The sequence below is a fragment of the Cebus imitator genome, unplaced genomic scaffold, assembly GCF_001604975.1.
Source record: "Cebus imitator isolate Cc_AM_T3 unplaced genomic scaffold, Cebus_imitator-1.0 Scaffold45, whole genome shotgun sequence".
NCBI lineage: Eukaryota > Metazoa > Chordata > Mammalia > Primates > Cebidae > Cebus > Cebus imitator.
Window position 1 is genome coordinate 17299314 of NW_016107360.1, and position 21275 is coordinate 17320588.

Consider the following 21275-nt stretch of genomic DNA (forward strand, 5'->3'; position numbering starts at 1 on the left):
GGAAGGCAGCAAATCACACTGCCACGTGTGTTCCTATGCAACAATTTTGCATGTTCTTCACATGTACCCCAAAACCTAAAATACAATAAAATAAATAAATGGGAAAGAAAAAAAAAAAAGAGTGTGAGGCAACTGCCAAGAGAGCAGAGGTAATTGGGGGCCAGGCTGGCAGGAGAATCCCTAGAAAAAGGGAGGGAGGGCTGTGGGCTACCTGCACTCCCAGCTGCAGCCCAGTGTCTTGGGGTCAGTTTGGGGTTCTCTACTTAGCTGTATAAATTTTTAAGTGTTTCAGACTGGAGCTATTCAAAGAAGAGTGGTCAAGACGGAGAAAAAACTTCAAACTCTGTTTATATAAGGAATAACTAGGGGAACTAGGATGTTTATTCTGGAGGAGAGGGTACAGAATTGCTGTCTTCATAGCTATAATGGGCTGTCATGTGGAAGAGACGTTAGATTTATTCTCCATGGCTCTGGAGGGTAGAAGAAGGGCCAATGGGATAGACTTTGGCTCAGTGTGGGAATAGTTTTCTATTGTTTACACATGTCCCTGAAAGGAGTGAACTGCCCCAAAAAGTAGTGATTTTGGATCTTGAGGACAGCTATGCCTAGGCAGATGCTTGCTATTGTATAAAAAAATAACCCTGGGAAAACCTCATGAGACTAGACATAAAAATCTCCAAAGCCCTCTCAGATTTAAGGCCCTGGTTTTATATCTCACCTTCTCTCTGTCCTTATTTTTTGACCATCCTCTGTATACCAAGAACAGCATGGGGATGTGGAGAACTCCAGGCACTCTCAAGGAAAACCAGACATGCAAACAGCAATCACATCACAGGGTGACAAGCGCTATGATGCATCTAGGTGCGTGAAGTCTCAGAGTCCCAAGAGGGCCCACCAAGCAATCCTTGGATGGCAGTACCTGAGCAAGTCATTAAGTGGGAGTTGGCCAGGTAAAGAGTAGAGAGTAGGGCATTGCAGCCTGAGCTCTGGCCATGTGCAGAGGCCTGAGGGAGAGACAGTGTTGGTGCAGGTGGATGAGAACAGAATACAATGGAGCAAGAGCTGGAGCAGAAAGTGCCTTAAATGCCAAACTGAGTGTTTGAATTTAGGCAACTGTATTAGTCTGTTCTCGTGCTGCTATAAAGAAATACCTGAAACTGGGTAATTTATGAAGAAAAGAGGTTTAATTGACTCACAGTTCTGCATGGCTGGGGAGGCATCAGGAAACTTACAGTTATTGTGGAAGGAACCTCTTCACAGGGCAGCAGGAAAGGGAATGAGTGCCAGCAGAGGAAATGCCAGACACTTATAAAACCATCAGATCTCTTCAGAACTCACTCACTATCACGAGAAAAGCATGGGGGTAGCCGCCTCCATGATTCAGTTACCTCCCACCGGATCCCTCCCACAACACATGGGGATTATGGGAACTACTAGATGAGATATGGGTGGGGACACGACCAAACATATCAGAGTTGAAGCTTGGGAGTAACCTCATCTGATTTGCATATTTGAATGGTGGCTCAAATGATAAGTTTGAGGATGGAATGAGGGGTTCCAGAGGAACTTTCTCTCTGAGTCTCAGATCTCTTACCTCTAATATAAGGGACTTGCACTATTCTGCAGTATTGTATTAGATGGTCAGGCCCATGGTGCTCTAGGCCTTACTAGCCTTTGTGTACAGATGGAGGCACATTCATAGCAACACACAGATTTCACTTATACTTTGCTTCCTTGTCGTGCTTCTTAGGACCTCCAGATCCCCATAAATATCTTACCCAGTCATTTCTGGGAGCCCCTGGGGATGCCTAGAAGGAGCTCCCAAACTGACTCCTCCTGCTCTTTACCCCGTACTCCTTGTTGCCAGCGTTAGCTGAACCCACCTGAGGGTGGTGCCTCCCCATTGCCAGTCCTCCTGGTACCAGTACTCTCTGTGACAAGGCTGAGGTTCCTGCCTAGCACTGATGTTCCTAGAATTGCAGCTGTCACTGCAAGTTTTCACTGCAGCACAGTCACACTGTTCCCAAGAAAAGTGGGGGTGATGGCCTATTTCATTTTGTGTCATTTACCATCATTTGGACAGTGGGCAGTACTAGGCAGGCCCTGTGTCTCACAGGATCCTTCTTCAAATAGATCCTTTGTTTCTGCCTATAACTCCAAGGCTGTGGGACCAGTACCTGAGGGAGACACCAGGGTTTCTCTCCATTCCAGTTTCCCCCAGGGCATCCAAATGTCCTCTCTCTCCTGGCTAGCTTTTCTTTAGCAGAAAGATAAGGCAAAACGAAGTATAATCCTGGCAGCTTTACCCACCACATCATCAAACAGCCCTATGCCTGAGACTCCTTTTGTTGTTACTCATTACTCTATGACTGGCTCAGGGCTAAACCCTTCTCATAGATCTCCAACCCTTGAAGGGGCAGACTGTTGACATCCTCATTTGTAGATGAAGATGATGCTAAGCGGAATTAAGTAACTTGCTCAAGGTCAAACAGGTGACAGAGCTAGAACTCCAAACCAGCCTAGTCTGGAATGTTTCAGATACCACACTCTTCACAGGTCCCCCAGTACTTGAATATAAACACTCAATAATCTGTATAATACGTCAAGTGCCCACTTTTCTCATTGTCATTTTTGTATTAATTCAAAATTGGCTTTTGTATCCAGGGCTGGGAAGAAACGGTAGATGCTGCCATTTCCCACCTGTTGAAGACTTGCCTGTCAAAGAGTTCAAAGGAGCAGGCTTTGAACCTCAACAGCCAGCTGAACATTCCCAAAGACACAAGCCAACTAAAGAAACATATCACCTTGCTTTGTGATAGATTAGCCAAAGGTGGCCGTCTCTGCCTAAGTACCGATGCGGCAGCCCCACAGACTATGGTCATGCCAGGTAAGAGCTCTGTCTATGCTCCCTAAACACAATTGTACTTCTCCCAAATTAAAGGAATGTGCCTGTGTTTGTATTTGGGGTTTAAATTTCATATTAAAGTGAGGATAGGCAAGAAAATTGATTTCACATTTCCCCTCCGACATCCCAGGGTAACCCCTTAGATAAATATTCTTGGGATATTTGCTTGCTAGACATTTCTAGAATGGTATGTCCTTTTTCTTCTCTCTGCTTTTAAATATATGATCCATTTTGTTTTGCTTCTAAGCAATAAAAAGCGGATTAGAGGATAAAACTATTTTTTAAGAAAAAGTTTTACTAAATGTGATCTCGCGAGACAATATTTCATAAATGTAAACAGCATGATACTAGCAACTAATGTAATCCAGATGAGTCCAGTCTCTTCTGCTGTTTGCTTGGATTGTGGTCATCAGAATAAGGGGGAAGAGACAAAGTGAAAGACGGGGATTAAGAGATGTGAGCAGGCTTTAGAGCCCAGGCACTCATGGGTCAGCGTGGAAAGAGAGTTCACTTGCCCCTCCGTGGGCAGTCAGTGATGGTCCTGGACACCCAGGGCTGTCCTTCCCATGGTCATAGGGGCAGGTATCTTAGGGGCAGCAGTTCCCAAGTCCTGCTTCCCTCTTCCTAGCCTCTCTGTGGCAGCAGCAAGGAGCATTGCATGAATGAATCTGTTGATGCAGAGCTATAGTATCTTCCTACAGCAAGAACCATAGTGTGGGAAGTGGTGTGGTTTTTCTCTTCTTCCTTCTTATATGCCTTTTTCTTTACCGCCCCGCCCCCATTCCCACTCTGGTAGTTTTGTTGTTGCTTCCTTTTGCCCCCTCAATTGGCATTCCTAGAAGTGAAAAGGAATGCAAGTGAAATTGTAAAAGAGAAACATGGAGACAGCATAGCATAATCTAATAGGCATAGAGTCTAGAGACAGATACAGCAACACTTGGATCCTGCCTCTTTTTATCCCTTACTACTTATATGACCCTGAGTATGTTACTTTCCTTTCCAGTCTCTTTATGTCTTCCTTTAGAAAGTGAATTTAATAATGCTTGCCCTGCCACTGGGGCCCTCTGAGTTTATAAAGCACCTACCACAATGCTTGTAACAGAAATACTCTAAAAAATTTAAGCTATAATTATTATCATTGTTATGGATATATGCACGATTCAGCCTTTAAATTTGGAGGTGGGAAAATAGCTGGTTTGGGGTTATGGATTCTATATTCTGTGATTTGAATATCTGTACCTCAACCATACATAAGTAGAAGCCAACTTTATTTTGGAAGAATATTTTTTATTTGGCCTTTTATAATAGAAATGCCTTTCCATAGAGAAATAGTTCTGACATTGTTTGCCTTCATTTGGACCCTCTTTATCTTTTCCTGTAACATCCTCCTGTTTCACTTGTTCATCTTCTGTTCACTGTTACAGGATTGTTTTCCTAAGAGATATTTAGGCTTAATGAGATAGTAAATGAAAACTATTCATTATAATCAGCATTCAGTTTATGACTCTCCTTCCCTGCCTGCCCACAGGAAAATTAAGGAAACCTGAGGGAAAAGGACAGATATATTAATACAAAAAAGAGAGAGAGAGAAAATTTGAAGAGGAATGGGATGGCCCACCTGATTGGCTGATTACCTGTGGGCTCAGGCCGCAGAAGCCTTGGATTCTCTTCTTAGGTCCTTGTCTGAGCTTTCCTGTTCAGGGATCCCCAGATCCCTGTCTTGGTCATTTTCATTTAAATAAATAGATTTGTAAGCAACATAAGGACTGTGTCCATAGCTAGGATATGGAACATTTGAAAACCTCAGTGCAAAATTTTTGAATGTATGTAAGGAAGGGGCAGAGGAAAGGAGGAAAAGAAGGAAGGGAGAAAGAAATGAAGAAAAGAAGAAAGATGGACAGTGTGTTGATTCACAGCCCAGGGGCCATCAGCCAGGTTCGTTCCTAGTGTAGCTGAGTTGGTTCTGTTGGAGAGATTTAGGCTGCGTGCATGTGCTTCAGGGTCACAGTCGTAATGCCTTGCCTTTACTTGCTGATGACCCACTTGCCACCCTCCCTCCCGCTTGTCTTGATCTAATCAGGATAATGAGGTTGTAAAAAAACTGTTAAATCAGCACTTGTCATTAACATGCTTGCTTAATGCTTATAATACTTTTTTTCCCTATAACTGAAATTTTTCGCATGATTTATCTCTGTATTAGCACATTTTTGAGGTAGAAGAGACACGTAGAATTATTACTGCCTTACAAATAGAAAATGGAGGCAGGAAAATCAAAATCTGTTGCCTGGAGTTACATGGTTACTGGAAGGGTTAGGTCTAGAATCTAAATCTCCCTGCCCACTGTGCATCCCTTTACACCACACAGACCACAATGGTACAAATATATTTCTAGCCAGAGCCTTCTCCTGCGTAAGCTATTCTTGATCTGGCCTCCCCCACCCCCCAACTTAGTCTAGCAGTGTGAAAGGAAAAGGGCAGAAATAGTTTACACAGTCTCTTTTCTTTGCTATGAGAAATATATTAAAGATTTATCTTATATTTGATTTGTGCTTAATTTTTATTATGTCCAAAGGTGATGTGATAACATTTTCATGAATATTTCTTATGAAGAAATACTGTGAGGAGTTATTTCTGCTCCAAGCCTGTAATTGTGCAGTTTACAATGTTGGTTTAGCTCTAATGGTTGCATCAGAATATACAAAGTGGCACATTAGAAAGGACTGGATTACAGAATGCATAAGCATACAAGCGTTTCTTGCAGACATGGTCTTTTTTTAAGATTTGGATGGGACCTTAGAAATCATCTGGTTTACCTCTGTCACTTAAGAGCTGAGGTAACGAAGGCCTAAGATGAAGTGACTAAGTGCTTAGTATTAAAAGGCAGGAGTGTGTGTAATTTTGCCATGTTCCCTATTAAATTGCAGATGGGTAAACATCTCAGAATCAAAAACCCTTGGTCTTTTCTAGCCTCATGACTTTATGAGCCCAGGCTCTTGGATGTGCCCGTTTTTTTGCTCTAGTGAAGGCTGTGGCGACAACATCCTTCTTGGTGTCCAGAGTTTGAAACTCTTTCCCAGTGGGAATTACCTTATGAACTTCTTTGCCTCACATTTTCTCCTGCTTGGCTTTATCAATTCTCTATCAAGTTTTCCCTTAAACTTTTCTGGTGAACTTTCTTGTTGTCGTTGCAGAGCCATCAAGTTTATTTCTCTCATCTGCAGCTCTGGTGTTCACATCATTCTGCTGGTGAATATAGCTTGCAAATAATCTACTTTCATTAAACATCTATTTTCCAATCTCTGCTGTATGCATTCTACTCTTAAAGCAGAAGTCGCAGAGGGCCACCTGATTAGTGTTATTTAAAAATCTGAATGTAAGGGATTTAGTGGTCTAGCTGGCCTTTTCATGCATATATGTTCCCAGCCTTGTCCCTGCAGCTGCCTAGGACAAAAAGACTTGCTGTAGTTTGCAGGAGGCTTTCTTTTATGACCTCAGTGTCTACGAAGGTATTTCAGTGGCCCTAATTACAGCAAAGATTTGAACCTCTTAAGCATGTCTGCAAAACTTAATGTATACCTGAGTGGGCCTAACTCATGATATTTGGAGACTTACCATTTAACCTCATGGACACTGGAGCTTTTGTCACCTCTATGCTTTTCTTAAACTTAATTTCATCTAGGGGATGCTTTGCCCAAGAAGTAATATAGGTAAGTAATGGCCCATCAGATGAAAGCTTGGAGAGCAACTCATGTAGGCCCCACAGCAGGGAAGGCATAGACAGTTGGGCAAGGAAAATTGGTGTAAAGACAATCCAGGCTGATCAAGTGCCTCAAGTGAACATTTTCTTAATGTGATCAAATGACTTCATATGTCATAATGGGCCATAGCTTCAGCTGTATTTTCTTTCACACTGCCATATTATTGGGCTAAAAGGAAGCTAAGAGGAGGGAGTAAAAGAAAGCAAAGAAGTTTTGATAAATAAGATTAGATGTCTTATATAATCCATATCTTTTCATAGAGATGGATTTAAAAAGTTATTTTGAGATGTGGTAGGAACCAACCAGGAATTAGCATTTTGTACATCTTTATTGTATTAAATGGATAGGAAAAAATACATGTATAAATCTGAATATAGAGTATAAATGTGAATAAGCTATCTATTCTAGACTTTTGAGAGAGAGATTTTTAAATTCTCACTCTTTAGAATTTAAAACTTGAGTTAATGACCTTTTGCCTTAAAGATTTGATATTATTTTGAGGCTACTTTCAATTGACCCATTTCAACAGAATTTAAATTTAATTCTCCCAGGTCTCACTTAGATGCTCGATAAGACACTTGGTGTTACATTCATATTGTCAGTGTGATTTAACTGTTGGTTTTACATTTTGAGTTTTTGTAAGCTTGAAGCCATTCTTTACGGAAATTTAGATGAATAAATTTCCTTGATTATTCCCCCAAATATGTTTTCCAGGCTTTTAGAATTCTCTTCTTCCTCAGGCATACCAATTATTCTTAGGTTTGTTCATTTAACATAATCCCAGACTTCTTGGAGGCTTTGTTCATATTTCCTTATTTTTTCTTTGTCTTTGTTGAATTGGTTTGATTTGAAGACCTTGTCTTCGAACTCTGAATTTTTTTCTTTTACTTCTGCAATTCTATTGTTGAGACTTCCCAGAGCATTTCAAATTTCTGAAAGTGTGTCCAAAGTTTCATGAATTTTTGATTGTTTCTTCTTTAAGGTATCTATTTTCATGAATATTTCTCCCTTCACTTCTTGTATCATTTTTTGGATTACCTTGCATTGAGCTTCGTCTTTCTCTGGTCTGATTAACTTCATAACTAACCTTCTGAATTCTTTTTCAGGTAAATCAGGGATTTCTTCTTGGTTTGGACGTATTGCTGATGAACTAGTGTGATTTTTTGGGGGGGTATTGAAGAGCCTTGTTTTGTCATATTACTAGTGTTGGTTTTCTGGTTCCTTCTCATTTGGGTAGGCTCTGTCAGGGGGAAGGTCTATGGCTGAAGGCTGTTGTTCAGATTCTTTTGTCCCATAGGGTGTTTCCTTGATGCAGTACTCTCCCCCTTTTCCTATGGATGTGGGTACCTGTGAGCCAAACTGCAGTGATTGTTGTCTCTCTTCTGGGTCTAGCCACGCAGTGAGCCTACCTGGCTCCGACTGGTACTGGGGGTTGTCTGCACGGAGTCCTGTGATGTGAACTGTCTGTGGGTCTCTCAGCTGTGGATACCAGTGCCTATTCCCGTGGAGGTGGCAGAGGATGCAACGGACTCCATGAGGGTCCTTAGCTTTGGTGGTTTAATGTTCTATTTGTGTGCTGGTTGGCCTCCTGCCAGGAAGTGGTGCTTTCCAGAAAGCATCAGTTGTAGTAGTGTGGAGAGGGACCCACAGTGGGTGGGGCCCTAGAACTACCAAGATTATATGCCCTTTGTCTTCCACTGCCAGGGTGGGTAGGGAAGGACCATCAAGTGGGGGCAGGGCTAGGCGTGTCTGAGCTTAGGCTTTCTTTGAGGGGGTCTTGTTGCAGCTGCTGTCGGGGATGAGGGTGAGAGTCCCAGGTCACTGAAGTTGTGTACCTAGGAGGATTATGCTGTTCCTACTGAGTCATGCAGGATGTCAGGGAAGTAGGGGAAAGCTGGCAGTCACGGTCCTCACCCAGCTCCTATGCAAACTGAAGGGCTGGTCTCACTTTCACCATGCCCCGCAACAGCCCTGAGTCTGTGTCCAGGCAGAGGGTGAGATGGGCTTGAATATTTGCCCAAGGCTATGTACCTCCCAACTACTAGAGAAAAGGGCTTTGGTTCTTCCCCTGCCTGTGGAATCTGCATGCCCAATTCATGCCCTCCCCCTGAGCTCTGACCAGGAGGCTTCTTGCTTCTGGCCCTTCTCCTTCAAATTGTTAGAGTTCAGCTATAGAATTCCTTCTTCCTGAAGAGTTTTACCCGCATTTCTCTGGGTACCCTACCGATGGATCCCTGTGGTTCCAGGCAGGAATGGGCTGCCTGGGGACCCAGCAAGCTCCTAGGCCCTTTCTGCTGCTTCCTCTACTCCCATACTTTGCTTGGCTCTCTAATTTGACTCAGCTCCAAGTAAAGTTGGAAACTTCTCCAGCAGATAGACCTATAGCTTTCTAGTTGGGGGTGTGTTCGGGAGAGGAGGAGGTTCTCCCTTTCCCACTACTGCAGTTGGGGTACTCACAGTATTTGGGGTGTTTCCCAGGTCCTGCAGGAGCAGTCTGCTTCTTTGAGAGGGGCTGTGGGTCCTCTCGGGATTGTTGGTTTGTTGATGTAGTCAATCTGGAGCTAAAATTCAAAATGCAAACCTCCCATGCTGCCCTGTCCGGAGCTGCAATCTAGTCCTACCTCCAGTCTGCCATGATCCCCTAAATAAAAAATTTAAAATCATTAATAATCTAAACACCCTGAAATACATATAAATCCAACTGTTATTCAATATATATAAATTTTCGTATATGTGTATACATGTGCGATATATGTACACATTTGTATCCATATCCTTCCAGACTTCTTCTTTGCATATACATTCTGTTTTATAAAAATTGCATTATCCTGTACCTACTGCTTTATAATCCATTTTTAAAACTTTCATTAAGTTATTTTATTATTAAATAGCATACATTATTTTTAAAGCTACACACTTAACTAGTCCCCTTTTGTCAAACATATAAACTGTTTCTGATGTTGGTATATACACAGTTAATGAATATTCTTGTAGCTAAATCTGTATATATCCTGATTAATTACACTTTTCCATGAATATGAATTGGAGCTGGTTATGTTACTTCCCTGCTTTAAAAGATTTTATAGTTCCCTGCTATCTTCCATATTAAATTGAAATTTCTAAGCCTGAAAAACTATATTCTTTACATAGAAATACTATGTTTTTTTCTAGAACATCAGTTTTTCTAGTCATATCTCCTACATTTTCTTCCTTAAGACCTTTTACTTATGTTGAAATATTCATTATTCTCCAAATACACCATGCATTTCAAGTTTCTATGCTTTTAAAGGGTTTCCTTGGCCAGAGAGGCAGTGTTGGCCTGGTGGTAAAATTACCACTAATTTCTGAAGACCCAGCTGAAATGATGTTCCACAACGCATTCCCTCGTAGCTCCTCCTGGAGCTACTAATACATTTTTCATCTGTGAAAAAGTTTTGGCCCTGGTCCCCTGAGCATATGGCTGTTATAGTACTTGTATCATAGAGTACCATCATTTAATACATTGATTCCATGCTTTGCCCTCAGGTAGAAGGTGTTGGGTTGTATTCTATTCTTCTTTATGATCTCCGCACCCCACTTGTGCCGCACAAGCAGAAACACATGTATTTTTTAAAGCTTTTTATTTTGAAATAATTATAGACTCATGGGAAAGTGCAAAAATAGTACATAGCATCTCACATACTCTTCACTCTGCTCCCCCTAATGGTGATAGCTACAGAGCTATGGTTGGGGGCAAGAAGAAGACTCTATAGGGAGCAGTGAAGTTCAAGGAATTCACATAAAAAGTGGTGTCACTACTATCAAAGACGGCAGAAGGTCAGGAAGGATCTGTCTGTAACTAGAAGAAAAAATATAGGAAAGCAAATGGAAGAAAAAGTAGGCTATTGTCAGAGTTTTTATTTCTTTTTTTATTTTTCCCCTAAAAGACATTTAGAGACGCTTAAAGTTCAGGTGGTATAGCAAGATGAGAGTGCCAAAATCCAATATTTGTGTTAAATGGAAAAGTTTTGGGAGGCAGAAAGAATAATCTAAAATATATATAGACTGAATAAAGCTAGCATTTGAGGAGAGAAAAAGTGAGAACCTAGATATATGCAGGGTGTACATGCAAATTTTTTTTTAAAAAACGAAAGCTTAGTGAAGTCCAGCCACGTAGGCTTTAGAGAAGTAAGTTTTATGATGGTTTTTGACAGAGCAAGAGGGGTAAATGATCAGGTTATAATTAAATCACATTAAAGTTGATTTGCATTAGCCATTGTGGAGAGGACAAGGCCATCCATTTAGCAATTGTGCAGCTGTTTATTTTTCTTGAGCCATAGTTTTCACTTTCATAGTTCTCTTACCTCCTTGTTTTGAAACATTATTGTTTCACAATTGTTTTGAAAATCAAGCTATAGTATATAAATAAAGGAAGCATTCAGTTATTAATAGTATGCTCATTCTTATCCGGTATAACAGGGAGTCCATAATGAGATGAATGGAAGATTAGTGGAAGAATATTTGAATCTAGGATTAGAGTTGGATTTGACAGGAGAAGCAATTAGGAACAACTGTAAGGGAAGGTCTACCATCAAAGACCTCATAGAATAACATTCTCCCTGTGTGTACTTAGCAAATACTTGTTGATAGACATGCTGGCTGGTAACTAATTACAATGTGATGACCAAAGACCAGCTTCTTGGAAGTAGGGTTGTTAATACAGGAATAGAATACCAGGGGAGTTTGAGTAATTTCCTTCTCTGCAGATGTTTATACTAATGTGGATACTCAGCAGTCTAAAGATAATTTGAGGAAAAAAGTCTGCCTGAAAGTGGGGGGGATAAATTAAATAGCTTTTAAAGGACATCACTATTCCTGTTTCTTTAATTATATCATGCGGACAACTCTGTAAAATGCTCATTTTTTATCTTCACCCAGCTATAAATGTGAACTGCCTTTTCTACTCTCCTGTGAAATAGTACAATGGAAACCCCAACTCTGTATAATTTTCAGTGTCCTTAAAAATTGGATAGATTTGCCAAAAGATAAGAGTATCTCAAGAACACTGGAGTATCCCTCAGGGATATTTAGCTTTGAGGTTTTGTATCATATCAAGAATAACTTTTCTCACATATTCTACTGACATTTGGTATTGTTTTGTCTTCAAATATGAGGATGAAAAGTTGATATTTATTCCAGCTATAAAAATGAAACTGTGAAGGGAGTTTTACTGATTCATATATCTGTTGTTTTTTTTTTCAACTGTTACCCCCAATTTCTGTTACCTCAGTGTATCTATCTTCTACAGTATGATTTTCTGATTCACCTCAGACTTGTAATAAACATAATTCCTGTTTGATTTCCTCCAACTTCTACTCCCAGTATCTGCTATCTCTCTGAGGAATTTAGTTTCCAACAGTAAGATTAATGTTTCTGTTTTCAGTGTAAATTTATGAATATTATTGAAGTTTTATTTATTTTGTATTTTCCTCTAGATTTTAGGATGCCTGGATAAAAAAGTTTAATTAGTTACAAGCAACTCATCAATCCATTACTTATGTGAGACAGTCATTAAGACTTATGTTATATTGCATTATTTTCATTTAAATTTTTCAAATACATGCATAATGTGAGTATCCACAAGTAAATGAGGCAGACACAACAATTTGGCCTATTCCTCTGGCTTAGTCATTTTTAATTCTGGCCAATACAACTGGCCTAAAATAGGAGCAACACTGCTTCTGACACTACTCAGCCACAACAAGCAAAGATGATGTTCTTTAGAACTGTCATGCTGACTGAAGCCAGATATATGCTGCCAACCTTTAAAAAAAAACTTTTCATACTAAAGTTTTTCTAAAAACAATTTTAATGTGTTTATTCCAATAAATTTTTAGAATCGTCAAGTCCTTCTGATTTGTGTGTCATGTGGATATTTTTGAAACAATTAAAAATTAAAATGAAAAACAATATTTTGTTCCTGATGGTTCTCAGAACATATAAATGTCCAGTTCTAAAAAGTACACACCTTTCGTTGTATTCCTGTGTACAGGTTGTCTCAACTCTCTATATTATTTAAAATTCAGCCTTTTCTTTTAGAAATGCTTAATATTTTATTTAAAAATAATTATTTTGCTTAGCTAGGATTTTTTAATTTTCTTCAAGTCTGATTTCTGAGCCATACTCCAGTCTCATGTGGAAAATGTTACCAAAAACTAAAATGATGTCACTTCAACTTTCAGAAGTTATGATTTATGTTAATACCAATAGGATGGTTTTTATTTAGTACAGGTGTTTGCATGTTGGTTGCTCTAAGATATTTTTGGCACTTGTTAAAAATATCTTGGAAGTGGCTACAATGGTAAAATAAGAAGCAAATACATTGTCCTGGTAAGGATCATAGCAAGGGGTGCCAGGCCTCAGTTTATTGCCGCTTTAGTTATGCGCAAGTGTAATGATAGATATTAAGGGCTAGGTGTAGGAGTCTGGCTGCGTTTCAAAGAAAGATAAGATTAGTTGCAGCAGACCTTGTAAATGGAGAATCTCATCAGTATATGTGACTATGTACTGTGTAAATAAATTACCTGATATTTTTACCTGTTTTTTTTAAAGAGATGAATCTTCCCTTTCAAAATAAGATGAGACACCAGACTGTGATCTTTTTTTAAACTTAACCTGTTAACTCATGAAAAATCACTTAGCTGTGGAAATTATACACTTTGTATATTATTTCCATTGAAAAACACAGCATATACCAAGCCAAGACTGAGACCTCAAGGTGAAATTTTTTGAGTGCTTACTATGTTTCAGGCACTGTTCTAGGTACTGAGGGCACAGTGGTAAATCAGACTAATACAAGCCTGGCCCTCATGGAATTTATCATGTTCTGTCAGGGGGCAGTCTATATACAGGGAAACAAATTTCAGACAGTGAAAAGTGCAGTGCAGAAAAATACATCAAGATAAGGGGAAAGAATGACTGCTCTTGACCATTTGTGCCACATCTTTCTCATGACTTTCTCTTTCCCATCATTTAGTGAAATGGGAGACAAATTTTAGTGAAACGTGACACAAAATATGTAAGGTATATTTTATTATGTGAGACAAATTCCTTTTGTGACTAGTTAAAATAATTCTGTTTGGCTATATAATATTATAGTTTAGTTTGTTACTATTAATAGTAATATTGAAGTACCACAGTTTTTAAAGTTTTCTTATCAAAGGATATGTTTCAATCTCAGAAAAGAAGCCAAAGCAATTCTTGAGAAGTGTTCCTAAAAAATAAATAACATGTCTTTAGTGATCATTAAAATGTTTTGTGCATGAAACAATTTTCATCTTATTGTCATATATTTATTTTGAGTTTATTTTTATATTATATCATGAGCCACTATTAAATGTCCACTGTCTGTTGACATCAGCTTATTACACTATGATAACTGAAAGCAGAGACTTTATCATTTATTTTCACATCTTTAGAATCTAATATAATTGGAACACAGAAGATGCTCAACAGACCTTTGAGGAGTAGATTTGAATTGAATCACTTATGCGAACATTATTCTGTCCCTTTCTCAGTTTTATATCAGTCAGCTCTCTACTCCTCCCCACCTCACCTCCAAACACATCCACTCACTCTATTTCCATTGGCCCTCCACCAGCCCTTTGTGCTCTGCCCTTGGAACCCCATGGGTTTCTGTCTTGGATTCCTTGTCAGTTTCCAGCCCTGAGCCAATCTTCGGCTTTTCTTAATTCTACTCTGCAACTGGAAATTGTTGCCTAAATCAATGATAACACTGACCCAGCTGCTTCTACCTCCTTTCTGGCTGTGTAACTTTCCCTGGGCCCTTCTGTACTAATCAGTTTCCTTTACTTGTTTCTAATCGATTTCCTGTCTCATTCCCAACAGAAGTTAGTGACTGCCATTTTGCTCAAGCTCCAATCTCATCCCAAACTGTGCAGAAGACCTCACTTCTACTGTACTATGAAGTACCAAGCAAACTGCCCTTCCCATCCATTTTTTTCAAAATTTATGTGTAACGTTGTTAATCTTTTATCTTTCTTTTCTTTCTCAGAAGATGACTTGGTTTTAGGATTAAATATAGACTTGATACCTTGGCCCGCAGAACTCTGCATCTGTCTCTCCATCCGCTTGTCCACCAGCAGTTTCTTCACAATTCTCCTTGCCTGTTCTGCTTTAGTCACACAAGTCTTTCTTAACTTCTACCCACCAAGCTTTTTCCTGCCTCTTGTTTTGCATATGCTGTTCACTTTGCCTTGCATACTGTCCTCTATCCATTCCCAAACATTCCCTCTACCGCACCCTGCCACACTCACTCTCACTGGCTGACTTATAGCCATTCGCAGATCTCAGCTTAAAGATGGCTTTTCTGTAAGATGTCTTCTGTGACCCCTATTATTCTCACTCATGGTCTCTTTGACTTTCTCTTTGTAGCTGAAGCATAATTGCATTTTCATTGTAGGCTATTTAATATTTCCCCACTGTACTCTAAGTTTCATGAAGAGCTGGACTGTGTCTGTGTTAGCTACTGTGGTATAGCTTAGTGTCTGCCATGTAATGGGTGTCCCAAGGACAGCTAGTGAATAAATTGCATCCTCTCCTTTTTCCTGTTTCCTCAGGGACCTTATGGCCTCATATTTGTCTCACTTGACCTTTGCTGCTGTCTTCTTCCATTTCTAAACTTTGTTCACTTTTCCTCTGTTCCAGTGATGTCCCCTGACTCTTCATGTTATTATATTAACTATCTTATTTTTAATCCCTTCCAGACCTATAAATTGTACCAATTGTACTATGGACTCTTAAAGATAAATTTGGGATTAAGTTAAATAGCAGCATCTGTAAACAATTTCTCTTTTGGCCAAAGGAACAATATAAGGAGCAGAAATATTAACAAATACAGAGTTCTTAAAATGGGGAAAGAATATTTACTCATGAATAGCACAACTTTTAAAAGTTTAACAGATGTTTTTTAAAATGCTACCGTGTGCTGGGCTCTATGCTAGGCATTGGGGTATGATGACTAACAAGAGAGACAGAATTCCTATACACATGGAGCTCACATTCCAGGGAGGAGCCAGATAATTCACAGTTATACAACTAAACTTGAGAATTGCAGGTTGTATTAAGCACAGTGAAACAGTGAGTTGAGAGAGTTTGTGGTGGAGTCTGCTTTTAATAGGGTGATTAGGGAAAGTTTCTGTGAAGAGAAGGATGAGGAAATGAGGAAGCAAGGGAATAGCATTCCAAGCTGAAGGAATAGAAGTTAAAGGCCTGGTGGGTAGAAAGGGCTTGGCATATTCACAAGATACATGGCTTACCTGGATTGATCTTGATAAGGACAAATGGCAGGGAAAGCTAGATCATGTAATGTTCTTTACCTCTCATGGTATGGAATTTAAATGATGGTGATCCTATGAGTAGTAGGAAGCCATCAGATAGTCTTAAGTATTACAGATATTACATAATTTGATTTATGCCTTTAAAAATTACTGTGGCTGCTATGTGGGGAATGTTTTGGAAAACAGCTGGAATGGAAACAGGAACAGCTTAAGAGACTATTAGAGAAATGTAGGCAAGAGATAAGGTTGACTGGGGTTGTGACAATGGAGATAGGAATAGAAAGATCTACAGCATGTTTTAAAGGCTGGAATATACAGAACTTGGTGCTGGATTGCATAGAAGCGGTGAGATAAAGGGAGAAAGCAAAATGACTCCTGGAATGTTGGCTTTAGTATCAAGGTGGACAGCAGTGCTATTGGTAAAATGGAGAAGTCTGAAGGAAGAACAGTATGTGTGTATGTGAGTTGGAATCAAAGGCTCAGCTTTGGCTATATTCCATTTGTGGGGCCTAGTTGGCACCCAATTGTATATGTCAAGTGCTCTGGAGCTTGGGAAAAGCCTGGGCTGCAGCTGGACTGTCACGAGACAGCAGCCTATATATGGTATTTGAAACTGAATGGGTTTTACTTATACGGAGAGAGTGAGGAAGAGCTTGATCTAAATCTGGAGGCCTTCCAACCTCTAGAGGTCAGGTAGAAGGGCAAGAGCCAACATCGGAAATTGAAGAGAAGCAGCCAAGGAATGAGAAAGAGGAAAACTCTGAGAAAGTAGCCATACAGAAGCCAAGGGAAGGGAGGATTTCCAAGGTCAGCAGATGGAGCAAGGTGAGGGCAGGGGTGGGAGCTGACATACTTCCCACTAAGATTCTTATAAATTTTTAACATTTCTCCTTTTATGTATTCACTCCTTCTCTTTAACATAAAGTTTTAAACCTATATTGCTTTTTGAAAGTATACAGAACATAGTAAATATAAACACTGTATCAAATGAAAGAGCACCGCCCCATCTTGTTATTTCTTCAGAGAGAGGCGTATCCAGACCCATTCCTAATTTGAATGAAGAAACAAGCTTCTTGCTTTGGGTCCAGGCTTTTCGTTCTAGTTTAATTGTGTCTTTTTATCCCACTCCTCTTTATCTTGAACCCTTAACTACATTTATGTCAATTTCTTTACATATTCCTTCCTTGTATTCCAGGCACTGTCACAGGCAATGGAAAAATAATGGTGAACAAAGCAGACTTGGTCTCTGCCATCATGGAGCCTATTTTTTCAGATAATGAAGTAGTAATATAGCAGATACTCAATTACAAAATGAAGTAAATAGTATGAAGGCAAGAGATGATGGAGACTCAGACATAGGAAGCAGCAATTGAGATGAGGAGGAGCAAATGGGTATGACCACTTTTTCAGGAGATAAAGTTGAAAGGATATGGTAGTTAATTGGAGTTAAGGATTGAGGGGAAATGAGAGGTATCAGGAAGAGCCCCCAGATTGCTGGTTCTAGTTGGCCAATGTGTCATTCATCAAGAAGCCATCTTTGGAAAAGCACAAAGTTTGAGGGAGTCAGATCATGAATTTAGTTTTGTACATGTTGAATTTGAGTGCTTAGCTCATGCTTGCTTTTTTTGCAGGAAACTTTCCCTGAATATTCTACCCTTTGCTAATTATTCTTACTCCTATAGATTAATTATTAGCTGTTTCATATCATTCAATTTAATAATTACTGCCAGTATTCCCATTGTCATTTCATGTTACACTGTGTTTCTCTAATTGCTATGTATGTGTGTTTTAAGTGAGTAGAAAATCCATGTGGGTACAAAATACATGATTATTATTTTTGTTTATATAACTGATAACATAAAGCACAATGTTATGTAGTAGTACGTATTTGGATTACCAATGTCACTAAGTGATTTCCTTGAGACACAGCCTCATTTCTTACGGTTAATTCACTATCTACAAAAATTTATTAGACAACAAGTCTCTTTCATGGCAACAGGAAGCAGTGAGTTTATTAACAGAAAGTGAATTATAACCTCTGATGTACTAGAGGAATTTGTTTTCTGGAACTACTTTCTAATTAAAGTCATGAAATCCCTACCCCCACTTATTGTATTAGTTAAATAGTATTTAACCACACCTCAAGTCAAACATAAGGATGATGAGCCCTTGAGAGTTTTCCCAGTCTTATGTTTTGCTTTCTGTGAGTTTTCCTTTAGTACATTACAAAACATCATTTAAATTTGTATCTTTAATAGAACCTGATTGCTTTCTTCATACCATTTCTCAAATTAGCCTCAGAAATTTCAGCATTGGAAAACTGGTATTTTATTTTCCCAGCTGTTTAAATGTAATATATTTGAAGACAGAGGCACTGTCCTGTAAGTTTATAGCCTAAATAAATCTATTTTAAAGGTGTACTGGTCAGAGGCCAGGTGGCATAATGGGATGACATATGAGCTATTCACATTTGAAGACCTGGCACTACCTTCAACTTAAGATGCCAGGAAAATGACTTTAGAGGTGTCAATTTGCTGGAGTGCTTGGTGGGCATCTGAGAACATCACAGAACTGCTGTAAGGCCTAACATAATGTATCCTCTGTAAATTATATTGCCACGTTAGCTGCCTAAGATACAAAAGGACAGTTTGAATGACTTCAGTAGACATTCCAAAATCTTGTTTTAATGAGTAATAAGAAGTACAAGCCTGTCTACAAGAAGACCGGCTTAATCTAAAGGGTTGTATGTGGGACTGGGAGTTGAAATTTAAGCTTTTCTGTGACTCTGATCTTTATCTGGCTCATCAGTTATTCGGCAAGTATTTACTTAAGCCCCCTTTTCTGAGCTTTTGTCATTTTAGGCATGAATTTTATAATAAGACCAGTTACCTTTCCTCTCTGTGGCTTCAGGTCTCCTACAAATGCCAATAATAATATTTCAAAGAAATGCTTTGAAGAATTTATTAGTTCTCCAAAAAAATGCTATGATAACCCTGTCTAGAATACTTGTAAAATCGTCTCTTCAATTATCCAAAGGTGCTTAATTGGACTGCTTATCAGAAGATATTTTACTTTTTTTCATTTGCCAAGAATGTCTAGTAATTATGCACTCAGTTTCCATTTGAGTAGCGTTTTGAATTAGTTAGAAGGCCATCATCATTAATTTATATTTAATATCTGAATCTAAGGTTTTTTAAATTGTAGTAATACATTGTGTGCTATCCAGAAACATCACTTAATTTGAGAAAGCATAAAATGCTCAAAGGTACCATACTTTGGTTTTTATTGTGAAAATATGCTTTGATAACTGACAGACTTATCCTCTACAAACTTGACCCATTTAGTTCCATTCCTTTTGCAATTAGCATCAGTCGTTTGGATGAAATGGTCTGGTGGACCATGACAGCTGACGAGGGGTCATCCCTGGCAAAGTGGGTCCTCTTTCTCAAGAGGAGGTTTTAGTATGAAACTACTCTGCACATGGATTTGTGGCATTTATAAGGAGTGCATTTAAGTTGATAGTGCTGCACGTTGCTTCTAGACTCTTTTTTTTCCAGTGATCAGAACATCTGCCATGGATTGCAAAATGCTGGAAGATATTTTTCACTTGACCTTTCTGCACCACAGTTTCTCTTTATTTACCTCTAGCTGTTAGGATCCCAGGATCCTTACCTTAGAGTCTATGTTGTAACCCTCTAACGCCACCATCCCAAGTTCTAGGTTATGGCCTGTGGTCTTGCTAATAGCTTAGGTAGAGCCCTTGTATGGCTCAAGAAGTTAGTTCATAGAAGGAAGTGAGGCAAATTGGGGACAAATTGAACATATTAACTAAAGAGGTGATTTTGCATTAAAATATACCTTTATTATCTCTTGGAATAAAAAATTATTTACTTTATAAATCCTTATTGACTACCTACTCTGTGCCCATTCTGATACTACAGCCTGCATGTATTATGAAGATCAAAATAGGCAAAGTATCTGCCCTGATAAAGTATCCATCCTACTGGGAAGGGAAAACGATACACAAGCATCAAAAAAGATCATTACTGACTGTTGGAAGTAGATGAAGACAGTAAGCAGGGTAGTGAGATAAGAATAAATGGCAGGGGAGAAGGTACTTGAGGAAGCCTTACTGAGGTTGGGGCATATGAGGTGAGGCTGGTACGACAGGAAGGAGCCAGCCATGTGAAGATGCACTTGATGGGGTGGGGCATGGTGGGTAAGGCTAGACATTCCAGAGGGGGGGAACAAGGCAGGCAAAGGATTCAAAGGAGGTAACAAAGGAGGCCAAGGTGATTGGGGAGAATGATGTGAGATGGTGTTGGTAAGGCAGGCTGGGGCCAGATTATAGAGGAGGCCTTGTTTCAAAATTTAGGTTTTATTAGAAATGAAAATTCTTGAGACAGACCTCTTTTTTATGAACCTATTATCCCTTAGACCAAATGAAAGGTGACAGTCTTAACCTTGAATGACTAGCCTGTATTCATAATCTGGAATAATTGTGAGCAGAAGCCTGCAGCATGTTGAAATAGCATTATATTATATTCAAAGGCTAAAGATTGCTCAGTTCTCAGGCATTTATCACTTGAAAGTGGAGGAGTAGAAAAGTTTAAAAGGCTACAGCAATAACATTTGAGGAAATGAATAATTTAGAGAATGAAATCATGAATAATGAATTTTTTAAAAAGACTCCTCACTTGTGATTAGAAATTCATAATTTTCATTTTATAGCAAAATATAGTTGGCTGTCATGCATTCTTGACATACTTCATCTAAGTACAATTGGGCTCAACACATTAGTGTCTTGATGTGCAGACTTACGATTCACTTCTTGTGTTGAAACCATTAAATTTTAATGTATTCAGCTTAAGCATAAGTGGTCATAGATGATTCATAATGGTGCTCCCTGCTTTTGGTGAAAATGATCATCAGCAAGAGAATTGTCCCCAATGGCCACACTCATCTTCGTAGATGATTTCCTAAACATTTTTGTGTCTGTAGAAGGCTAGCAATAAACACTGCACAGCTGATGGGTAAAGCACTATGATAATTGCCCAGAAACCGCAGGGCATTTGATGAAGATAAAGTGGAACTCTGTAACTCTTGACATTTTATTTTTAAATTTCTGGTGTCTTGGGGGTATAAGTGATATAAGCTGCTCTTTAAGAATGGAGCTAGCCAACCATGATTTCTTTTTCTTTAAGAAATAGATACCAAGAGTAGCTCTCAGGATTATGACGTCATCATTTAGCTGTTGGGCATAGAAGCAGGATG

At 39.1% G+C, this 21275-nt stretch overlaps 1 protein-coding gene across 6 annotated transcripts in view; it reads left to right on the plus strand.

The window, feature by feature from the left end:
• BBS9 (Bardet-Biedl syndrome 9) overlaps window positions 1–21275 on the plus strand; it is a 466532-nt gene that overhangs the window by 401771 nt on the left and 43486 nt on the right. For all 6 annotated transcript variants that reach the window (XM_017527150.2, XM_037737962.1, XM_017527153.2 and 3 more), the window contains one exon: window positions 2665–2887. In XM_017527150.2, coding sequence (XP_017382639.1) covers window positions 2665–2887 — 223 coding nt within the window. The remainder of the gene's footprint in view (window positions 1–2664; window positions 2888–21275) is intronic.